General features: G+C 40.3%; 1 protein-coding gene across 4 annotated transcripts in view; it reads right to left on the bottom strand.

Annotated features, from left to right (window-relative positions):
* Nucleotides 1–23,965, bottom strand: part of MEIS2 (Meis homeobox 2) — a 174,274-nt gene that overhangs the window by 108,972 nt on the left and 41,337 nt on the right. For 3 of the 4 annotated variants that reach the window (XM_074909798.1, XM_074909797.1, XM_074909795.1), the window contains one exon: nucleotides 12,277–12,422. In XM_074909798.1, coding sequence (XP_074765899.1) covers nucleotides 12,277–12,422 — 146 coding nt within the window. Of the gene's footprint in view, nucleotides 1–12,276; nucleotides 12,423–22,345; nucleotides 22,448–23,965 lie in introns of all 4 variants that reach the window. The other variant, XM_074909794.1, reaches the window with a different exon arrangement.

The raw sequence follows: 23,965 nt of genomic DNA, 5'->3' as shown, positions 1-23,965 counted from the left end.
TTTAGGAGTGCCACCATTCCTATGCACCTACGCATTCCTATGCACCGTTCCTTTGCTGACTCCTCCAATTACACACACCACTTTTCTGACCACTTAATGCTCCTTTTCCATGTTGTTATCACACATATCATGACCTTTCTCACCATTGACATTCTGTATCCCTGAGTAGTCCATTTCTGGACTATCAAAACAGTTGTCAGCTGTCTGCATGTGCTCCTCAATAAGCAGGGAGCTTCCCAACATGAATAGGGACCTTGCAGTAGTCTTTCTGTCCCTTACACTTTTGGTCAGCCTCCTGCTTCCCATTTCTTCATTCAAGCACAAGTGGGATGCACAAGTGAGAAGGACCTGGATGAATCAAAAGCAGCAGTAGAAGGATCAGGACTGGCTGGAAAGCTGCCAAAGTCCTATTTCACATCAGGAAACTCCCTGGGCTGTTGAGGAGGGGAATATCCACTAGTGACTTCTTGAAGTACAAAGATGCATTTGTTAATACTATTGCACTCCCTTTATGCTGACTCTTGCCCCTGGGTCAGCAGTTGATGCCCAAGGTTTTTTTCTTGCTGCTTTCTGAGAAAGATATTTGATACCATTTGCATTCAATAATCACCACTTCAGGTCACCAGCAAGGAAAAGACTTGACAAACAAAAATAACCTAAGCCTGAGCCACTTGAGCTAAAGTAGCTTGTAGCAATCAAATGCTGTCATCTTCAGTGTAGACCAGAAATAACATAACACTTAATTTTATATTAAATGTTCTCTCATAAAGAGAAAATAATCCTGAACTTTCAAAGTCTACAGAAGTTCAAGTATTTATACAACCCTTGCATGACTGTCATGCTAGTTCAGCGGCAGGATAAAACCACAGTAGAATTGCAGGCCTCTCTAATTCAGCAGATGCTAAGTATAAGACACAGTTCTCATGCAGAGTTTTTCATCTGTAAATATCAAATGCACTCTGAAAAGCAGCCACCATCATTATGCCATACTGTTTAAACAGAGAAACTGAGGCACGATGTCTTGCCACAGTCACAGCTAGAAACAGAACTGAAATCTCCCCATGTCTGCCAGAGCTCACTTGTGCTAATGCATCCTGGGGACAGTAGTGAAGGCTCAGACACAAGAGAATGTGACAAATAGCTGTCAGAAAATTTGATTTTTTATCATAAAACAAGATCCTTTAAAGACTTTTTAAGTATAATTTGTGGATAAAGTTGCTGCAGCATTTAACGCTTATTAAGACATAAAATTGTTTGTCTGTCTCCCGTTATGATTTCACTGCTTCATCTTGTCTGGCTTTTTCAAAGGGATCAGAGTTCTAACGGAATTAATGGAAGCAGGACCTAGAGGTACACACTGTTAGGCACTAATCTGTGAATTATCTGCAAATATTTGAACACAGAGAAAGTAAACCTGCATTTTTTACCTTACCTGGGAGGAAAAAGAACCGCTTTTATAAAGATCCACGTACATTCACAGAATATCAACTAACAATGCAGCTTACATTATCTTTGGGGTTTTTGTAATTGTATAACAAGCTTCAAAGTAATCTAGACTAGGCCATGATCCTACAAAAACCTACTCCTTTTATAAACTTAGTATACATTAAGAAAGTGAACAGAAGCTTTCCTTTTGCTATGTAGTTTAGTCCAATAGTATTTCCACAGTATATCCACTTGAGAATATCAAGCTGCCACTTTGAAATGTACCTCAGACCAAATACAAGTTTGATAGCCAATTTTTGTAGCATTAAACAAATGAATATATGCAGATTTTTTTTGAACACTAAACTAAAAAATTTGCTGCTGTTTTTACATGGCTACTCTGATTCATTGTGCTGAGATGGCAAGAGTATGTCGTGAGATGTTAAACATTTTATGGACATAAGTAGTCAACTGCACAGCCAAAGCACAGCTAGAGCTCAACTTGGCTGCAGCTGTTAAAGATAACAAAAAATCTTTCTATATATTCGTTAACAGCAAAAGGAGGATTAGAGAAAATCTTCTTCCCTTACTGGATGCAGGAGGAAACATGGTAACTAAGGATGAGGAAAAGGCTGAGGTGCTCAACACCTACTTTGCCTCAGTCTTTAGCAGTGGAACTGGCTGTTCCCTGGACACCCAGCCTCATGAGCTGGGAGATGGGGAGGGGAAGCAGACTGAGGTCAGCACAATTAAAGAGGAGGTGGTCAGAGACCTGCTGCACCACTTGGGTGCACACAAGTCTGTGGGACCGGACAGGTTACACCCAAGGGTGCTGAGGGAGTTGGCAGATGTTCTCGCCAAGCTGCCTTCCATGATTTACCTGAAGTCATGGCTAACTGGGGAGATCCCACTGGACTGGAGGGTGGCAAATGTGACACCCACCTACAAGAAAGCCAGGAAGGACAATCCAGGAAACTATAGACCTGTCAGTCTGACCTTGGTGCCAGGGAAGGTCACAGAGCAGATGTGTGCCATTAAAAGTCATATAAGGGATAAACAGGGGATCAGGCCCAGTCAGCATGGGTTTATGAAAGGCAGGTCCTGGCTGACAACCCTGATCTCCTTCTACAACAGGGCGACCTGTTTATTGGACGAGGGAAAGGCTGTGGATGCTGTCTACCTTGACTTTAGTAAGGCCTTTGACACCATTTCCCACAGCATTCTCCTGGTGAAACTGGCTGCTCGTGGCTTGGATGGTCACACGCTTCACTGGGTAAAAAACTGTCTGGATGGCCGGGCCCAAAGAGTTGTGGTGAACAGAGTTAAATCCAGTCAGTGGCTGATAACGAGTGGTGTCCCCCAGGGCTTGGTGTTGGGACCACTCCTGTTTAACATCTTTATTGATGATCTAGACGAGGGGATCGAGTGCACCCTCAGTCAGTTTGCAGATGACACCCAGTTGGGTGGGAGTGTTGATGTGCTCGAGGGTAGGGAGGCTCTGCAGAGAGACCTGGACAGGCTGGAGCCATGGGCTGAGGCCAACTGGAGGAGTTTCCATAAGGCCAAATGCCGGGGGCTGCCCTTGGGCCACAACAACCCCCAGCAGCGCTACAGGCCTGGGGAGGAGTGGCTGGAGAGCTGCCAGTCAGAGAGGGACCTGGGGGTGCTGATTGACAGCCGGCTGAACAGGAGCCAGCAGTGTGCCCAGGTGGCCAAGAAGGCCAATGGCATCCTGGCTTGTGTCAGCAATAGCGTGGCCAGCAGGGACAGGGAAGGGATCTGACCCCTGTGCTCGGCACTGGTGAGGCTGCACCTCGATTCCTGTGTTCAGTTTTGGGCCCCTCACTCCAAAAAGGACATTGAATGACTCGAGCGTGTCCAGAGAAGGGCAACAGAGCTGGTGCAGGGTCTGGAGCACAGGTCGTACGGGGAGCGGCTGAGGGAACTGGGGGGGTTTAGTCTGGAGAAGAGGAGGCTGAGGGGAGACCTCATCGCCCTCTACAGCTCCCTGAAAGGAGGTTGCAGAGAGCTGGGGATGAGCCTCTTGAACCAAGTGATAGGACAAGAGGGAATGGCCTCAAGTTGCACCAGGAAAGGTTTAGACTGGATATTAGGAAGCATTTCTTTCCAGAAGGGGTTGTTAGGTGTTGGAATGGGCTGCCCAGGGCGGTGGTGGAGTCCCCATCCCTGGAGCTGTTTAAGAGTCGGGCTGACAGAGAGTTGAGGGATATGGTGTAGTTGGGAACTGTCAATGTTAAGTCAATGGCTGGACTGGATGATCTTCAAGGTCTTTTCCAACCTAGATGATTCTGTGTGTGAACTGTTACAAATAAAATACATGTTTTGAACTGCCATCACAAAAAGGTAAAACCAAGATGTAAAGACATCTTTATGGCATTATACAGGGAGTTGACAACCTATCATCCAGTATTAGACAAAGCAACTGAAATTAGTTCTGGCAGATTTGGGGCTAGCAGTTAAAAATCAAAAGAGTAAATGCAAAAGCATGAAAACTGTATTGCCATTATGCTTAAAACCGATAATAAATCTTTAAAGATGCCAGTGATTACTTTGGATACTACAAATGACTGCTGCCGATCAACTCTAAAATATGTAATGCATTGTATTCTAAGTATCCTAACTAAAGGCAAACTCCACAACACCACAAGTAATATTGTCTGCCATAAACTATTCTCTTCATTAGGCAACAATAAGAACTGACATCTCCATTTATTGGCCATTGTGAAACTGTTGGCAGAAACACGCTTTTTTTTTTTTTTACAGTATAACTCTAATTTTACAGAAAACTTTTAAACCAATTACTCTGTTCATGGATCTTGAAAGGAAGGTCTTAAACATGTCTTGAGGCAAAACTGAGAGGTAGTATAACTTTGCACAAAAAACAGCAATTGCTTTTTCCCTAAAAATATATTTTATATATACATATACTCATGCACACACTATAGAGAAAGGGAGAAACTGTGTTTTCTGATGACAACTGTTAGGTTGTGGAACTTGAAGATACTCAAAAGAATTCTCACCTCTAGTTGACTGTGATCTTGATTTTCAAAAGCTGCAGTGCACAACATTTATTAGTGAAACATTCTTGAAGTGTTTAAACACTATTTATATTTGCATATGCTTTAGCTAAATCCCCTTTTACCTTGCGAGCCTCGAAGCCACAACTCTATATAAATGAATTCTTGTCACTACTACTTCTTTGTTTCAATTACTTTAAGAAATTCATTACTTGGACTTTAGTATTCTTTCTTCTTTTCTTTTCACTTAATTCCTATACTGACTCTGCAAAGCTTTGTAATCTGACAATAACAACCAGAAAACACCGGTGACTGATCCTGTCTTTTGGTAGGCCACATTCAGCTTGTTCAGTTGAGGCTTTTTAATCAAGCCTCAACTAAAATCATGCACATGTTTTTTGTTACACTCTGTTCTCAGTAATCCCCTATTTGAAAATGGCAGGTAAAATATAAAACTGGGAGTAATATTTAGCCACATTATCTGATGGTTTGACACTGGTGACCTCACATGCCACATGAATGAAATTCACCTCACTGCAATCCTGACATATTGTGTTGCCTGTTGAGGAGGAGGAGGAGGCAAAAACAGACAAGATGGTGAGAAAAAAAAAAAAAAAAGGAGAGGCAAAGGTAAAGCATAACTAGCGAACATCAGACAGGGTAGTATGAAAAACTATTATAGCAGGCCTAGAAAAGGACCACTAGGTAGGCTCAAGAGCCTAAGTCATCCTGGTAGTGCTGTGAAAGGACTTTGCTGCAGCCCCTAAGCTTGCCAGGGATTTGGGGAGGGAAAGGAGATGAAGGGGGAGAGCCAGAGGGGAAGGGTAGTGCGTTTCATTTGCTTGTCCCTTGTGGGATTCACAATTCGGGGATTGTTGGGGGGGGGGGGGGGGGGGGGGGCTGTATGTGTGCGAATTTCACCCTATATATAACTTGGAATCTTATTAGATAACAACTCAGTGACACTGCAAATCCAGTATTTCTCAGAATGCTATTTTTGAAGCTGAAACTCACAACATATTTTGATCTCCAAAGAAGTACAATAAAGATCCCCCCTTCAAAATAAAACAAGAAGTCAAAAAAAAAAAAAAAAAGCAACAAACACAACCCGAATGCACATGTAATAATTTCCAGGCGGGCTTCCTGTGATTGTATCCGATTATTTAAATTTCGGACTGTCTCTTTAATTTGAGGAGCGGGGAGAGAGGCGACAGATGGCAGACAGAATTGACTTATGTCCTCTATTCTTCTGCAGAAGAAGGGGGAGTGCAGAAAGTTTGATCGAGGCAGAAGCTACAGTACGCAGGCCTGGCTATAACTATCTAATAGGTCTTTTGACGGATCGGTTCAGAATATTTAGGTTTTTTTCTCCCCCAGACAGGCTTTGTAGCAAACCCACGGGCCTGGAGGTTGCCATGGGTGACAAGAGCGCTGACATCCAGTCCCAACTACAAATAAGCACATGACAAATGGGCCTGGAGCCCTCCGACAGCCCTGAACCTTGGTGACCCCCTAAAATACCCAGCCTCCCCATACCCACGCCCAAAAAAAAAGCATTGCTGAGTATATTTTTTAAAACCGAAAGCTTGCACTTAATTGGAAACACTGCCATGTAACTGAAATGCTTAGGACAGCATGTACAAGTAAAAATAAATCACGCAGCATTGTTATTTAATGCGCTGTGACATCATTTCCTGAAATTAAACAGAGATGACACAGATTCAGACAGTCCCTGCTAAGGTTCAGTTCAAACAATTCACAGATGTTTTCCTCCAGCCAGCAGAAAACAATGCGGGGCTTAAAGCACTCCTCTCCCTCTCCCCCTCTCCCTCTCCCCAGTCTTTTTGCTGCTACAAGGAGGTATGGCAGTTTTATAATACATGATCCCGCAAAAATATTCTTTTTTTAATTTAATTACTCAGGCTGTTGTACTAAATAGATGGATCATTGTGTCACAAAAGCATCAATTTTTCAGAAGAAATAACAGATGTCTATGTAACAATGATTAGATTAACCACTCCCAGACAAAGCTAGCTTTTGAGGCCCACACACCCCATGACCCCGGGTTCCCTCTTCTGTAGGGGGTGGATGTAGAAATGTCAGATCTAATCTCAGATTCCATTTTTAAAACAAACAAAGCCCCACCCCCACCCCATTTCAGCTCTTTTCTTTTAAGATTGTGGTGTTTAAAAGGTATGTGAACGTTCGGTCTGTTAGTAAATCTTTGGGACTGATTTCGTGGCTGAGGACTAGGAGTACTCAGAGGATGAAATCTTTTGTCCTGGGATCAGAAGTGGCATTTTGAGAAAGATTTCCAGTTTCATTCTGTCCAGGCTGGTGACGCCATAGCGCAAGCAGGCAGGACAAGAGAGGGATGCCGGTGACATTAGGCAGGGCTATGCTACTGCCAGCAATAACAACAAATGCTAATAGCAGCGGCCAGCTCTTCTGGTGAGGAACCAGAGCAGCTTTGGTGTACAAAGATGCACAGCTCCATCAACCTTGAGGACTATAGGACCACAGGTCATAGGAGTTTGATGTTCAGATACTGGTTTTTTTCTTTTGCACTAGGGTGAAATCATTTAATCTCTCCTCACAAAGTTTACCCAGCTGAAAAATGAGCACAATATTACTTTGCAGGACGTGCTTCCAACTGGGCAGTGTTTGTACAGTCTGAGAGGTCTGTCCTACACCAGCAGGCAACTTATTACCTGGCTGCAAACTCAGCACACAATCAGCCCTGCCTAAAAAGCAGACCTGGAATAAAACTGTACCTTAAGCTCCTCCAACTCTCCGACTACATTGTGCACTGAAGTGGAAATGGCAACCATGCGAATCCACATGCAGGTCATTTTACAGGAGAATCAGAGGACACTGTCCATCTCCTCAGTGTACCCTGGGAGTGTATAGCACATTACAATGGAGCCAACACAAGCACTAAAATTCACCAGAATGTCTTTACATTCCTGTATTTTCTTGAATCTCCCGGCCTTCTTGTCACCATTTTAACTGGACAAAGGTCTGTTGTATTCTCAGCTTTTTAAAAATTTTTGTAAAGTACAGCAAAACCAGCAATATGGAGAATGTTTCTCCCAGATCAGGACTCTGAGGAAAGCTGTTCTACTGTTTGATATGAAAGTAAGCTGTTCAGTATGGAGAGCAATAGCCAGCTGTGTTCCTAACCCTCCTTTAGGTATTTTTCCTACAATCATGATATGAGAGGAGATATTTATGAAGGTGGGATGGTTTCAACTGTTTTGAAATCTTGCTCCAAGATTGGTTTTGGTTGACGACATTTATCTCTAGAATCAAATCTAATGAATAAATAAAATAGCTGCCCTGTACAAAAGGCTTGGTAAGCCATTCATCAAAGTATGGTAAAGATACATTATATTTTCAGGTACACCCACATAAATACAGGGCGGGGAAAAGTCTCTTTCAGTAAGACTATTCATATTATTCAGTCTGGCCTCCTGAATATGGGAAGTTAATAAAATTAGTTCAGGTAAGTACAAAAGCTGTGGCTGGTTCATTTTAACACATTCCAGCAGAAGTTACCTAGCCTGACACCAAGGCCGATGAAACCAAAATCCACTCTACAAGAGACTATGTGAGAAGCAAGACTTTCAGACAGATTGTGGAAATCAAGCTAAAATGACACGGTTCAAACAAACGTTAAGAGACAGAACTTCAGCTAGCTCAACTCCACTGACTTCAGGAGAGCCGTCTGAAATACCACCAACCTGGAATCTGGCACTATCATAAAAAAGGCTTAGTTTGCAGGCTACCATTGATATATCTGGTACTTTCAGTTAAGATATACATCTTCTTACAGACTGTAACAATGGAAACACCCAAAATAGAATTTTAACAAAGGGCATCACTCCACGTAAGTGCCAAAGAATAAATGCATCTCTGTTCTACCAGCTCTGTAAAGGAAAGGGAAAAAACGTTGATTGAAACAGAAGTGTAGTCCTTGATACACTGTGCTGCAGAAAGGGATGAACTACCAGAGGTACAAGTCCATAGAATTGTATAATTACTTCCTTTATAACTTTGCTCTCTTTTGATTATGTACGTACATTTTAAAGGTCCTCCATCCTTCAAAAGGGCACGGGAGGAGGGGGGGCCAGCTCTGTATAGCTGCTGGTAAGAAATCCTAATCTCAACGCTGGTGTAAGTTAGAGGTGTCTATACATTTGAGCACTTCCTGTTTTCACTTCGTGATCAAATATGTTCTTTGCAGGGCAAATAGGGGAGCACTTGAGGGAGGAAAGCAGAGATGTCTGAGAGGCTAATTGAGTGTACTAAAGACTCCTTGGCATAGAGGAAAAGGAGTCTTCCAAAGCTATGAATAAACTCTCGGCTTGGGTCAGATTTCTTGCTGTTTCTTTTCTTTAACCACCTTTGAACTCAAATAAAAACAGCCTCAATGTCAGGTTTACCTTTCTGATGTCGTAATCTTTATGTACTATTGAAAAGCTTATACTACCAGACTAGGATTTCCTCTACTTTCTTAAACACTGGATATTATCCAGAAAAAGCATACACATTTCCAACCAATTCATCCTCAGATCTTTCATCTTCCGGTCCTGTTGTAATTCCAAATGTAAGACAGAGCTCAGTAAGTGAACAAGAACATGACAGAAGCTCCTACTCCTTGCATCTAATTTTTATGCATGTGTGTCCTATTTCAAATATAATTAAAGTTACTGCAAAATGGAAGGTGCGATAGGGGTTAGAAATTGTTTTGAAAGATACAGCCTATCACATACATTCATTCTACATCAGAGTTCAAGAGCCTATCTCTTCAAAAAAGCCACTTAGGTAATTCTGGTTTTAAAATCAGCTACCTTAGCAGTTTGCAAACTGGTTGAATAAAGGAAAAAAAATAGCATTTTATTTAAAATAATAAGTAAATACGATTAGTCAGAACTGAGTTACTGTCTTTTAATTTGACAGTCTAAACGAATTTCAAGTTTAATCCATGCCATAAGAGACGGCCTGCCACTGCCTATCCTTCCAGGGAAACCAGAGGTTAATGATTTTTGTCATATTGAGACTAACAGCTAACAATTGTTACAGTTGGCCTTTAGTATTTTATTTGTCCTTTTGAGGTATTCAGAATAGGTGACAATGGCTTGCAGTTGAGAACATATGTAGAGAGACCCCTGTGGCTTATGGAAAAGTTGCTCCATGCTGGTTGGGTGTTTGAAAAAAAAATACAACCAGAGCTCTTTTATGTTCCTCTCCTTAATGAATGCATGAATGTCAAAATGTACCAATGGCCCATTCAGGGGGCAAAGCCTAAGCAGCTCCTTCTTTAAGAACACATCCTGAGATGTAAAATACATTTGCTTAACAAATTAAAATAATGAGATAATTCAATTAGTTTCTTTTTTTAAAAAAAAAAAAAAAAAAAAAGGAGAAAGAAAAAAGGGTACATCAGGGGATTATTGTAATACAAGAACAGGTCATACAGCACAAAAGAGGAACAAACCAATTTGAAATAAGGTTAGAGTAGTAACGAAGGAATGTACATTGAACCATGGACCGCCATTGTGAAGATATTTACTTGAAACAATAAAATCGTACATCACAGATTCCCCCGTTCTGGCTCAGCCAGCGTTGCACTTTGAATGGACAAGCTAATTTGAGAAAAAGTGCGAGATCTTTAAAAGAAAGGAGTTCTCTTCCTTCCCTGAATGTGTTTATGGCAAGAACCTTTCTGAATTTACATTGCACTGGTCAGGGGTCTCCATTATCAGTTTGCAGGTCTGAGAATTACAGCACAGTAAATCTTTCAACACCTGCAAACTCATTAAAGCTTGGACGGTAAAAGGTTTGGGGCTTTTTTGTGTTCATTTAATTTGATTTTTGCAAGGCCATCCTCACCAGTGATGGCAAATTTCCTCAATTCATGCAGGATGGAGAGGGTCAGGAGAGAGAGGATAGAAACAAGGGAAAGGGATTTCAAAAAGCCAGGAGGACTTTCCTCAAGAGAAGCAAGAGGCAGTTGACTGTTTAATAAGCATGTGTCAAATGCTTTCAAGGAGCACGTGAGAGAGGAAGGCAGGGAGAAAAAAACCCAAGATATCACAAATTTCATAAGAGGAAATGGAGTTAACACAGAGACATGTACAAAACAAACAGGTTTATTTATGGCCCTCCTTTTTGCTGTCTGCCTGTACTACTCCTCTAAAGATACCCTACAGCTAAATGAAAAACCCTCCACTCACACTCACTCGACTTCCAAATTAAAAACATTTTACAGGTTAGTAAATCTCCAGCTGAGGTGATGTAGCAAAGAACAGCTGTGAAGTAATTTTGATAATGATGAGAATAATAAGCACATGGCAAGGTTCAGGGCTTTGCTGTTGCAGCTTCAGTGCTCCTGAATAGATAAAAGTGATTAAATACTCCTGATTATCCCTGACCAATATGTAATGGATTTACAGCCCTTTCAATTAGTCAGTATTTGCTTAGGACTCATTATTTTGTCTTTGGTTAAGTAATCAGCCCAGAGACTCATGTTCTGTCTAATTCCTCTGAGCCAAGTGGGTACAGGGCACCTGACCTTTGAAATGGCCATAGCTGGAAGGCAGGAATAACCACTACTCCAGCAGAGACACTGGCTATTCCAGCTAATCCTGACCCCACAGGCCAGATCAATGCACCTTAGTTTGCTACTAATGTCCTTACATCAAAATGATGGTTTAGAAATGTGGATCTATTGCTCCCCCCCTTTAGCTGTGCTGCTAGCAGAGCAGTTCGATAGTCCTATCATAAATAAATCGGGTACCTTGTCCTGAAATCATTATACTGTAACCAACACCAGCTACCGTGGAAATTTATAAAACTTTGGTAGAAGGAGAGGTAGTTAATAACAGTTAGCATTTTAAGCCTTATAAAGTGAGAAACAATTTTACAGTGAGAGGAAGAGGAAAATCAATTGATAATTTTACCAGTTTCCATTATTTCCCACATGAAGTAAACTACAAAGAGTGTTACTAGGTTTTCTGTGGAACCATGTTTTGATGCCTAAGTGAAGCTATAATAGTCAACAGAACACCAACACATAAAACCGACTGCAATCAGGAGGATAAAGATAGCCATGGAAAGCATTGCTTTTTCACATATTTAATCTCTCTCCCCGAAATGTGAATATGGCTAGCTTTTAACATAATGGACTTGAAGAGAAGCTAAAAAGGTGCTTATTCTCTCTGTTATGCAACTGAAGAATTAGGGAACCTGTAAGCCTTCTGTATTTCTCACAAAAAGTAACAATGACAAGTTTGCAAGCTGCTGCTTTGACTCCTCTACCATCCACAGTGTATGCCAGCACACACAGACTGGGGCTCTCTCTTCCACCACATACATATGAAGTTTGTATAAACAGAGGCCAGCAATAAAGAATCCAGAAGGCAGAGCTTTATAGATGCTAAAGCAAGAAACCCCTTTTTTTTGTCCTTAGGAACATTTTGAATAGCTCAAAGCAAAAAAAAAAGTTATTTTATATGTAGGTGTTGTTCCACGCTATGGCTTTGTACTCTCTTTCTCTCTGTATAGGCATGTATGTGTGTGTATATATATATATACACATATACATATATATAGGTTTCTTTCAGATTTGTCATGATTCCAAGAGCCAAGGAAAAAAAGAAAAACTAGAAGAAAAAAAAAAAAAAAAAGCAGCATAATTGAGTCCTAATAATGGTCCAAAAATTATGGGGACAATTGATTTCTAATAACTATGAATAAACCTCATTAAGCACATGAATAGAAATCTATTTTGGTTTTGGGCACCACTTACTGTGAGATGCTGGAAAAGCCATGCTCTCATGATATTTGTTGCTACTTTGGGGAAAATGCCTCTTTTCTTCTGACGCTTTTTGTCCTTGTCTGGGTCATCGTCATCCCCTGTACCAGGTGAGGCTACACTGTTGTCTAAACCATCTCCTACAACAAAGAGAAAAACAGAAAAGAGGAGACATTTAATGAACAAGATATAGAAGCCAGAAAGTATCATTAATTAGGAAGACACTACCACAGTTTTATTTTGATTTGCTAGATCGGGCACATACAGTTTCTCATTATATATGAGTGCTGATACAACTATGTAAAAATTAGAAACCATGTCTCTCCAAATACTAATTTTGTGTTTCACACATGCATATATCATTAATTCAATTATAACTGTGTGCTTGACATAGTGCAATAGCTCTTTGTCAATTACGGGATTCAATGTGGGAAAACCTGCCACAAGAAAAACCCATTCACTGTAAATGCATCCCTACAACCATTCTGAATACGTACTATAAGTAATCAAGTTAAATGTTCTGTAGTCTATATATTTGAGGCCCTCTGCAGAGGTGGCAGTAACCATGTCACCGTTCAGTGCACATAACACACTGTCAGATGAGCCCCTCCCCGTAACCATCACCTCCCAACACACATACATACGCACGCACAAACACGTACACCTAGTATGACCCTGCATACAGCATTTGCATGACATGAAAACTTCTACATCTCTGCATCACTGATTATTATCATTAAAAAAAAAGATGCACATCAAGGTAGAGCTCTCACTTAATCAGAACTTTCCATCAACATCTTTCTCTTCTGTGCTTTTCCCTGGCATTAATTGTGCATTAGCAAAAATCATTTACTTTTAACAGTCATAGTTATTTTTTCTTGCCCTCCAGCAAAAATGCCTTGAAAGCCTGCCTGGAGGGCATCTAAATTATGTATCTGAAAAACTCTTCTGGCAAGGCATTGCAGGACCCCTACTTTCTTAAAATTCATACGAGCACGTCTTCCTGTTTTTGGGAAGGCATCAATCAAGAGCAGCAATATATGCCATATTCCTACATTAATATTTGAACTAATAACTTTAAAAAAAGGAAAGAAACAAGATCCGACTTGTGGCATAATCAAATGCAAAATAAATGAAGAATACTGGGACAGCACTGAGACTTTATAGATTGCTGTGTTTTCCTTACACATCATTAGCCCGGAGCCACACGAAAGAGGAAAACAGAGAAGTGGAGAGTTTATGCTCCCTGCTGGTGTTTAAGAAGCCGAGGTCCTGGAAGGACATCTGGGAATTGTGCTGAGACGGTGGTTTTTGTAATTTAAGAATAGACATTCATTAGCAGTAAATGCCATAAATCCCATGCTAAGTAAAAACCTTGTCCAAGAAAGCCTAAAACAATAAACTCTGTGCTCAATGTAGCCTGAGCTAGACGCTCCATAGCTTCCTGAGGAATGCTATAGATTCACGAGTTAATTCCTATAGCCTTGTCTAGCTCTGTAGTGCTACTAAACGAAATACGTTGCTGCAACATACAGTCCATTTGCTTCAAAACTTGCATTTCAGCTCCATCTTCCCTCCTGTGCCAGATCACCCTTCTTCCACTGCCTCCCCTCTGAAAAACCAACTCTTTTGGACCGGAGAGACAGAAAAAGCCACAGCAAAGAGCTGGCAGATTAATTTTATTGACATTTCCATTTTCACTGCAATGTGATACCCTCCATCACATGGAAGAGATGACCCTCACTATTTACAGACTGACAGGCCACTTCATTACAACCACCCTGCCCCAAGGCAGAGCAGCTCCCTTCCATCTGCCCAAACACCAGAGCAAGACCCTGAAGTCGCTGCTCTCTTTCTCATGCTCCTTTTTTTTTTTTTTTTTTTGTTTGTTTCTGTTAACGACAGAGAAAAGAGAGTTGAATCACAGCAAACTAATCTAAGAGATTATGGAAACCCTAAACACTGCAACCAACTGTTCACTTTTGCAAGATGTTGGTTATTTAGAAAGTGCTCCTTTCCGTTGCTCTCTCCCCCCATATATTCCACCCTACCCCTCTCTCTCTCTCTCTCAAACCAACACACACACACACACACACATATACACACACACACACACTTTCCACTATGCCAAGGAACTGCTGCAAGGCAAATTCTCACAAACACTAATGGCTTCTGACTGCTCCTTGGCAACCCCAGCATTTTAACCTGGGTGGATATGCTCTCCAAAATACAGACACTGGAGCTATCTCATCAGCTGTTCATGTGACACAGATGGAGAGTGGCTATTAGGAGCCAGGCAATGGGCCTTGGGGATCTGAGGTGCTGTACTGTAGCCTCAGGCAATTTTGAAAAGCAGTACCCGGAGATGGGGGGGAAAAAAATCCCTACTGAAAGTGCAAGTTTGAAGTCAGTCAGTCTGTTTGTCTATCTGTCGTGTGGATAAAGATATCTTTGTCTCTTTATGTAAAAGCTATGTGTGTATGCACAGGATGCGTGGAGCTGTAAAACTTCCGCTCTGCACCATCCTTTCACACCACAGAAGCACCAGTTCACTCTCTGTATGGACAAATTCCTGTTTGTCTGCATATACATACTCTCTGGTTTGTGAGCATCCTCAGAAGGAGCCACCTAGATGCTAAATCAGTGTTTAGACCTTTTGGAGAAGCTGTTAATATCCTGGTTTTAAAAAGCTAATAGCAGCCCAGGAGAGGAAAGTTCAGCTGAAGCTCCCATTGCCCTCCCACCTTAATCAGCAGTCGAAACGGTAAGAGACAGTGCTTCTCTAATCTGTACTGTAACCTCATGAAAGGAAATGCAAGTATCATACCTCCAAACGACCTCAGAAGATGAATACAGCAAGATTTGTTGCTCCTGGTGAACTACAGGCCCAATCCTGTTAAGCTATATTGTCATATTTTTAATAGGACTACAACTGCTCACATTAGTGGATACTGTTTCTAGTGGCAAGAATTCATAGAAGTAGCCCATAACTGACTTTTCTAAAGTGGAATGGAAATGGATATGGAGGGCCTGATCCTAGTTTGCTGTATCCAAATAAACATGAGTTACTTGAAATGAAGAAAAAGAAAATATTAAAAGTGAAATAAAATTAAAAGATGAAAGTCTGTGGCAGACTGGATTAACTGTATTTTTAACTGCTGTATGATGGAATCAAAATTTAAATAATTTAAAGCACCATTACAAGTGATTCTGCTTATGAGAACTGTTCATATCCTGATTTGTAAGAAGAGTCAAGTCCTAACTTGTATGGAAATTGCAACTATATAAGCATAGTTATCCAAATTTTCTAGTGGGGAAATCAAATCTAGAATTTGGCCCACTGACTCTCAGACAGCAGCAAAAAAAATGAAGGATGACTTTCTCCTTCTTTGCACACTGTTCACTTATTTAATGTTGTGCAAAGAGTACCGATTGCAAAATCCTATCACTGTTCTAGGAAAGTGGATAATTCTTAAGTGGCACTCTCTTTGTGGAGGTGTCAGTGACTACGCAAGATTCAAGCCAGTACCAAATCAGGCATATTACCAAGCTTGTTTAAGATTATATCAATGTTATATAATAGTCTCAATAACCCTAATAAAAGATGGAGAGAGTTTACAAGAAACTTTACAGTGACCCACACGGGGTTCCTTAGAGTTCTCTTCTAGGAGAAGGGTTGGTGGAGGAGGCTGAAGATGCAAGTCTTCTTTACACAGTGGGAAGTTAGGCTTCCACACCAGCTCTGTGTGCAGACACTCTCAACATGTGCTGAGTGCTTCTTCCTACAAGATAATTTTTTTTGCACTGAGAGCAAAGGAGACTAGCTCTTATTTAAAAAATACTGAGTTTCCATTGCACCAAAATTTCAAACTTATCTTGCTGCAAACTGATTTCCTTGGACAGGCTGGCTTGCTGACCTCAATGTTCACACAGCTAAGGACTCCTCGGGAAACAGATTCCAGTCCTACAGAAGGCCTGTCCAATCTTATTGTATTGATTAATTCCTCTTTGATAGTCCTCCTTCACACTATCAGTATTATTTCAGCCCTAGTCCTTGTTTCTGGTCCTCACAGAGTGAAGACCCAGCAAGAGATGAAGTGAGTGCTGTTTAGAAGTTGCTCATCTAGTCTTTTCACCATTTGTGAACAGGATGAATAACAAATTCCCAATCTACACAAAATGGTAACTGAAAATCATAACAAATGGAGCACTAAGAAAAGTGATTTCTGGAAAAATGCATTTCAGGACCCAGTGTTTGAGTTTCTTCACTATCAGAAGTCCCTTACAGCTTTATGGTTTGCATGCTAAAGGAAAAGAGAGAAAAGCGAGGATATGTAAGGAAGGGGGAAGGCAAGACACTTCACCATTTTTCTAAAAATAGTGCAAGCAATATGAAAACCAAGTTAAAGGATTCTGAAAAGGAAAGCTGCAGTGCACTAAGCTGATCTTAAGTAAACTACTCTACATTCTTTCAGTCCAGTATTTTGATGGAGTAGAATACATAGATATAAATGTAAAACAAAAAGAAGAATCTGAATGCAATTTATATTCACAATGTGCAATTATTTGTACTTATAATGTGTCTATCTGAACACATAAGTATTGTAAACCATTATTAATAAGGATGTTCAACTTAGTAATATGATCCACATCACCACCAGAGAAAAGTCTTAAAATTTTGGTTAATTACCTCTGCTGAAAAGCTGGAAAGAGAAGTGTTTGAATATGTTTTGAAGATAAGACAGTCTGTGCTGTAGGGAGGACTAATAGAGAGGGAAGGTCAGCTCCAGAATCAAAGACCCTTCAGGAGAACTCCTTATCTCCATTCTACCCTGTTAAAATCATCAGGCTTTTAGCCTTACGGCTTCAGCAGATCACAGCTCTTTGAATGAAGTGCTGGCTGTGGGGTTTTTTTTCTCCTCCTCTTAATGATCACTGTTCATGAAAGTTGACTTAGTCTTCTCACACCACAGAAGCAATACTTATGCACTGCATCTTACTGCACAGGGAAACTGAGTTTGAATAGGCTAAGGGGGGAAAACCTGAGACTTTGAAACCCACAAACAGTTCAAGTGGGCATCCCAGCTTAGTGCTGTGCCATCATCATCACTGCTCTGTCAATACGTGTGCTGCTTTTGCTGAATTACTTGACTGCAGGAGGAAAGGTGTCATCAGGAGCTGTTCAGGCTTAACACAGGAATCCTAGGTTATCCTGCATGCTCAGCCAGCACTTGCCCCATCCTGGAGTGGGATATCCTCAAGTGAGCTGCTGTAATCAGCCCCCTGTGTTCCCTCCTCTTTTGTGTTTCTGAGACATCAGACACATGTCTCATGGTGCTATGTCATATGTTTCAGTGAGCATCTTTGAGAGAAAGAAAGGTTGGACACTGGTGCACTAGAAGGAACAGGATGACTTCAGGCATACAGCACTACCATCTCTCTTACTACAGAAGATGTTATTCTTTTGCGCTTCTAAGCAGCAGGGAGGAGATGAAGAGCTGGCCTTCTCTCTGCTGTTCTTTTGGAAGATCTTTTGCTTTCCAGAATATAACCCAGCAACTCCACTAGGCTGTTACTGTAAAGATGACATGCACAAATTTCACACAATTTGGGCATTAATAACTATGGGAAATTCAAGTAGGAAGAAAAGGAAGAGAACTTAAACCACTATCAGATCTCACCTACAAAGCTATTCTACTTGGTCTAATCACATTTTAGCATAGTTTGTCAGTCAGGAGCAAGTCCCTGTTGCCATCTGGCAGTATGTGCTAAAGGCTTAAAGAGTTGCATGATATCTGGTATCTAAAGTGTATTTACAAGAGACAGAATAAAAACTGTTCCTTTTCTATTTCTGGATAGGCACCCTTCTATAATCACTGATTTATTTTGGTTTCAAAAAGGCATTTACAAATATTTTATTATTTATTCAAAGGTAGAAATGACATTCCAGCTATGTTATTGTTATAGCCATGCATGCTACAAAATCAGAGATTCAAATCTTTTAAAATTATTTGCAGAACGGTAATGTTTCATATTTCCCCTTTCATTATTTTTCTGCCCCAAAATAAGGAAAAAGACTAGCTTTTTTTGCGCCCTTAATTGTCTGTGTTTAAATCTTGTGTTTATTTGTGAAGTGAATCAAGAATTCTTAGATATTATATTCAAAAACCAACAACATATTTTTCTAGCTTTTAAAAGAGAAAACTAATAAACACCGGTTTAAATTTTCAGCTCTTTGATACAGCCACTAGGTTTGTGGTTTGTTCATTATAATCCAGCATTTTTTCACATCAGGTGAAAAAAAGTGTTCCAATGCAGACAAGGGAAACAGTAAAGCAACCTGCTAATTACTGATCTCTCTTACGTTCCTGCTGTGCTAAACTGTCCAGACATGTTGAAGTGAAATTTTTCTGCGATTTTCAAGTGACTAGTTCATGGCCCACTGCCGTGGAGCGCAGGAGCAGGGATGAAATGCTTTAGTTTACATGCAACATTTACTAACTGTGTGGGTTTTCCGACATTAAAGAGGGGACAGTGACCCATGCCACCTTTTTCACACTCAAAAGAGCACTGAAAAAACAGTCTTCATAGGCTTACCTCAGGCTTCCCTGGCCCTTAACACCCTCCCCCCAGGGTAGGAGCAGAAAGAGAAAAAAGAAGGGATTTTATGCTCCTTTCTCTTCAACTTTTCAGGCGGTATAAGCAGCATTTAGCAAATTCAGCCTCCAAATGGCTCCAAATGCTCTGAGCTGCAGGGGCTCATCCTTTGTTAGCCTCCCTCTATTTACACAGGATTTACGCAGGCTCTCCACTGAAGAGACCACATGTTTCTGACAGAAAGCACTTCCATTCACACTGCATCAGGCAACAGGATTGTAACCACTGCAGCTTCACGCTGACCTGAGATTAGGGATTTCAGCAACATTGAGATGGTAACAATCTGCTAACTAACGAAAATTATCCATGGAGAACTCTGCTTCTTATTCCAGTTAAAACTACCGTAGCCAGATAGATTAGGTTACTTAAAAGGACAATTAAAAACTAGCTACTGTCAAGAATACACATGTCCAATCTGCAAATAACATACACACAGAGAAACATATCAGCAGGGAAAAAAAAAAAAAAAAAAATCAGACTGCAGCTTGGATTAAAACAATTTCACCCACTGGCTGAAGACATAAAGTGTAAAAACAGACAGATGGACACATATGTAAATGTGGCTGCATTTGTTTCTCTGGAGCTGGCAAGTTAGTAATAACAGTATATTTTAATAATTTATTTTCCATGGTATTTTCATACTGGTTAACTGGGCAGCAGCAACATCCATGCAGAACTTCAGGAGCAGAACTCCTCCAATCTAATTGCTATTGGGGCAAACAAACTGAACTAAGCGACCTCTCTTGGCTCTACCTACAAAGACTCAGTCCTGGAACTCGATATCAGTCTGGGGATTTTTTAAATTTAGTATTTTTTTTTAAACTCAGTTTGGCCAGTCAGGATTTCTGCACTGAGATTTTTTCCAGATTTAGTATTTGTGTCGGGGTTTTTCAAAATGGATTACACACGCACAAGCACAACAAACGTTGCTAGTTGGAGCCTGCGGTTTTTTGCTCAATAGCCTTTCATGGGGCAAAAGAAAATTAGGTGGGAACACAGGGCCAGAAAGGACCACACAGATCCAGTTTTTGATGAGTTTTATTTTGATGTTTTAATCTGGCAAATTATTTTGCTTGTGCAGCAACGGACAAAACAATTTACTTCTGTAATAGTAACACGTGCATCCGATAAGCATGTGAAAAGTACACGGTATATTCTAAAGTTCTCCATAGTATATCATAATAAAGCTCTTCTGGGCACTCAATGATTCATTTTTAGTGATCTCTCAAATGCCCCTATCTACAGTTAACACTCAGATTTTATTAAGGAAGAAAGCAGGGACAAATGTCCACTTAAGTCCCAGCTCTCAAATTCAACTCTGCTTGCACTGCAGTACCTAAAGCTAAAGCTTTTTTAATGTTCTATTCACCTCCCCTGTGTGGCATTTCTGCTAACACGGAGTTCACAATCTTTCAGCCCCAAACACAGAAGGCTGCTATCTTCAAGTCATCCAAGGAATGTGCCAGATACTATCATCTCCCCTGCAATACAAAGAACCAGAAAGAGGCAGAGACCAAAAGGAGACCATACTGATCAGGTTACTAAAGTCCAGAAAGTCTTTCCCAGAATGCTAAACGTTAATCTTTGAACCAGCAAATGTTATAATTAAGATCCTTGTAGTTGGAGGAAATGCTAGCTTGAGAAGTCAAAGGTACAGCCATTTGAAGTTGTACTTTTTTGCACCTTTATCCTAATCTTGCACCCCTCATGCTGGCATAACCGCCACCAAGCACTTTGTTCTATTCAAGCAAAATTATCATTAACGTCTGTGGCAGTTTGCCTGAGTAAGGAGCGTAAGACCAGAATCCTTGTCTTGTTCAACAGAATTGCAAGCACTGCACAATTCCAGAGGAGATATACTCATTAAAACTTGTGGTTTATGCTGATTTATGATGCTCTTCTGCTTAAAAGTGAAACTCACTTTGTACCTCACCAGGAAAGTGTTCAGTGCACTTGTCTCTACACGGTTTTAACTTCAATTCCCCCCTTCCCCATCTCAGCACAAGCTGGGAAGTTTACTCCCAGGTTTTGGCACCTAGGCTGAAGGAAAGCATTATTAAATTCAGTTTAAGTATTTTGTCTGCTTCTGTAATTACTTTGCAGCATGAATGTAAATAGCTGTTACTCTGTTTAAATTTTTCATCCTACTAAATGCTGTCACACAAAATGTCCTTGTGCTGCAGTCTAAATGGAGTTCTTTTTAAATCGCTTTTGTATATATTTTTAGAGAAATATTTTTAGCATTCTGGTAGTAATTCTGTTAAGAATACCAGCTGCAGACTTTCGCTACAGCTGAGACAACAACAAGTCATTAAAGAAATCAGGAGACAAAAACTTTTTTTTTTTTTCCCCCCTAAAGCACATCATCTTTAAGACACCATTTTCTTTTTCATAGGTCTCTATCCCTGTTGGACTAAGGGGGATAGTGTTTTTAGTTTTCTCAATCAACTGTACCAAAGTTAATATATATTAAAAAATATATTTTATTTTACATACCATTTCTTATTTTCTATCCTGTTATTTTTGTCATTAGAGTAATATCAAATGTGGGCAAAATAGCCAAGTTCAATTAAAATTCTACCTGCTGTTGAAGTTAATTACTTAAGTTCAATAGTATCTCATCAATATTTAACCTTTAACATTTTGCAGTTGTTTATATATAGCAGAGTGTGAAGAACTTAAAGTAGATGATGGCTAACATCCTGTATTAAATCATTAATGTAGTTTCTTTAAGAATAAAAATAGCACTTTTTTTGAAAAGGAAAATAGCCATCAGAGCATCTCAGTTTTCCTTACAGCTGTTACACACCTATAAACTGTGAGATATTTTAATGTCTTGCAGTTCCCCTTAGACAACATGCTGTTGGACACAACTGCTTGTTCAGGAGACATCCCTTAAAATGATGCCCACTAATATAGCAAGAGTCCAATTACTGTCTACCCTTTTCAGGGTTATGCAAATACACATTCATAGGATTTTTTTTGTAATTTGCCCAAAAAAGTTAGGACTATAAATGTAAGAAACATCTATTCCCGAGAGATACTAACTTAAAAGCATCAGTTATTAAAAAGGATGTTAGGCCACAAGTCCAAAATGCACATTAGTCTGAGACGTAAAAAAAAAAAAAAAAAAAAAAAAAAGGAGGATGGCTGAATGCTTAAAAAAACCATGTTTTAATAGAAAATAGAAAAGTGTCAAAATGTACCATAAAATCTTTTCCAGGTGATAAAATGTACACAAATGTGTATGTTACATAAAACACAAATAACCGTACCATCTTGATATACATTCACAAACAGCTGAGCAGCATCAGAAAAGATGCTTGCTGTGAATGCATAGTCCAGAAAAAAAAAAAAAAAACAACCAAAAAATGAAACAACTTCAAACTTGGCAAATCTTACATACCATAAGAGCTCCAACACCTATGCACAGTAGGTTGGATTAACCCGCTGGGTGCTGCGGACATATATATGCACCTCCTCCTAAAGTGTTCATTTGGCTGGCAGTCTGGAAAATGCCAGAATGTGAAGGGTTACGTGGGAACACTGACAGTCTGCTCCTGTAGGTTTAAGTTAAAGCCCGTACTTTAAATATAGTGTGCTAGGTATTTGGAAACATAACTAATACTGTTTAGAAGTGGTATGCTCTTTGGTGCTCTCAACAAAGGGCTTGATCCAGTGCTCGCTCCCACTGGTGAATCACGTTCCAGATGACAACTACATGCTTTGGATCTGCCTGTATTTACTTCCAGGGTAACATTTTTCAGCAGTCTTTTCCTCCAAGAAGCCTTGTAAAGGTAAAGTGTAAACCATCTATACCTCATCTGCTATATATATTGGATGCTTAAAAGCAGTTACTGGAAAGGCCTGAAATGTTTTGTCTTTCAAGTTCAGCAGACAGATTATAAAAGCAAGCATTTAAGAGCCGCAGCCCCTAGTTAGTCACTGCTAGTTTCTTAGAGTCTGGCATCGGCCACAAGGGAAGACACAGTTTAGAGACATCTCTAAATGTCTCAAACTGGAAGAAGCAGCAAACATACAGACATGTGAATTATGGTCAGAAAATTTCAACTGGTTGACAAAAACCAAAAATATTTTTATGATATCAGAAAGGCTGAGAAGTAACTTATTTTCTCCCATCATATAGTTTTACCAAATTGTTTCAGGATATAATTAAAAAGTGAAAAGGAAGGCCAGGCCATGGCTGATTCCTCTCTCTGCACCCAAACTATCCCATAAGATGCTTTGGACCTGCTTTAAATGATCAAAAGAACTGACAGAGCAACACATAATTTCATAGAAACATGGGGAAAAGCTTTAGACAAAAGCTTCGATGAATTGGATTTTAAAAATAAGGAAGCACAAAAATAGCAAAACCACAGGGTACTGACTTGTTATAATGCTATTTGCCTAAAAGTTCACAGCACAAAACTAGAAAGCACAGACCCCCGCTCTGTCACGTGATACTTTGTTTTTCCATTCATAAGCCTGTAATTTCATTTCAAGTCTTTCATTGTAGCAGAAAGTGTTGCAAAAGACAAATATGCAGTGCCTACAAAGTCTTCCCAGACTGTTTTGTATCCCTGAGCTCTTCCTAGGGAAGGAGCTTACAAGTTGGGCTCCAGAGAACTTCCATCACCCTGCTCTCCCCTTCAGAGGAGATACGGTTGGCTATAGGCTGGAACCCCAAGCGAAAAACCTGGCAGGTTATGAGACTTCTCTTCATTCAGATGGGTAAAACTGAGCTTCCCCATGGACAGGCTGTTCACCTAGCCAGTTAGAGAACTGACGTGTATGCCATAAGATCAAATCTAAGCCCCACCAATCAAGTAGCAGTCTGGGCTAAACATGCTGATGCAGCAAATTTCCAGATCTTGATCACACTAGGCAGGGGAGTCATTCTTCTCAGTGATAAAGTCACTGAATGCACTCTTGAGGAGATAAAAAATTAAGAACTGGCTGACTTTGCACCATTTGAGTGAGGTATTCACTGCTGACCCAGAACAACAGAATTGTCACCAGCTAG

The sequence above is a fragment of the Athene noctua genome, chromosome 6 (assembly GCF_965140245.1).
Source record: "Athene noctua chromosome 6, bAthNoc1.hap1.1, whole genome shotgun sequence".
NCBI lineage: Eukaryota > Metazoa > Chordata > Aves > Strigiformes > Strigidae > Athene > Athene noctua.
Note: the sequence above shows the minus strand (reverse complement) of the source record. Positions and strands in the feature narration are given on the sequence as shown.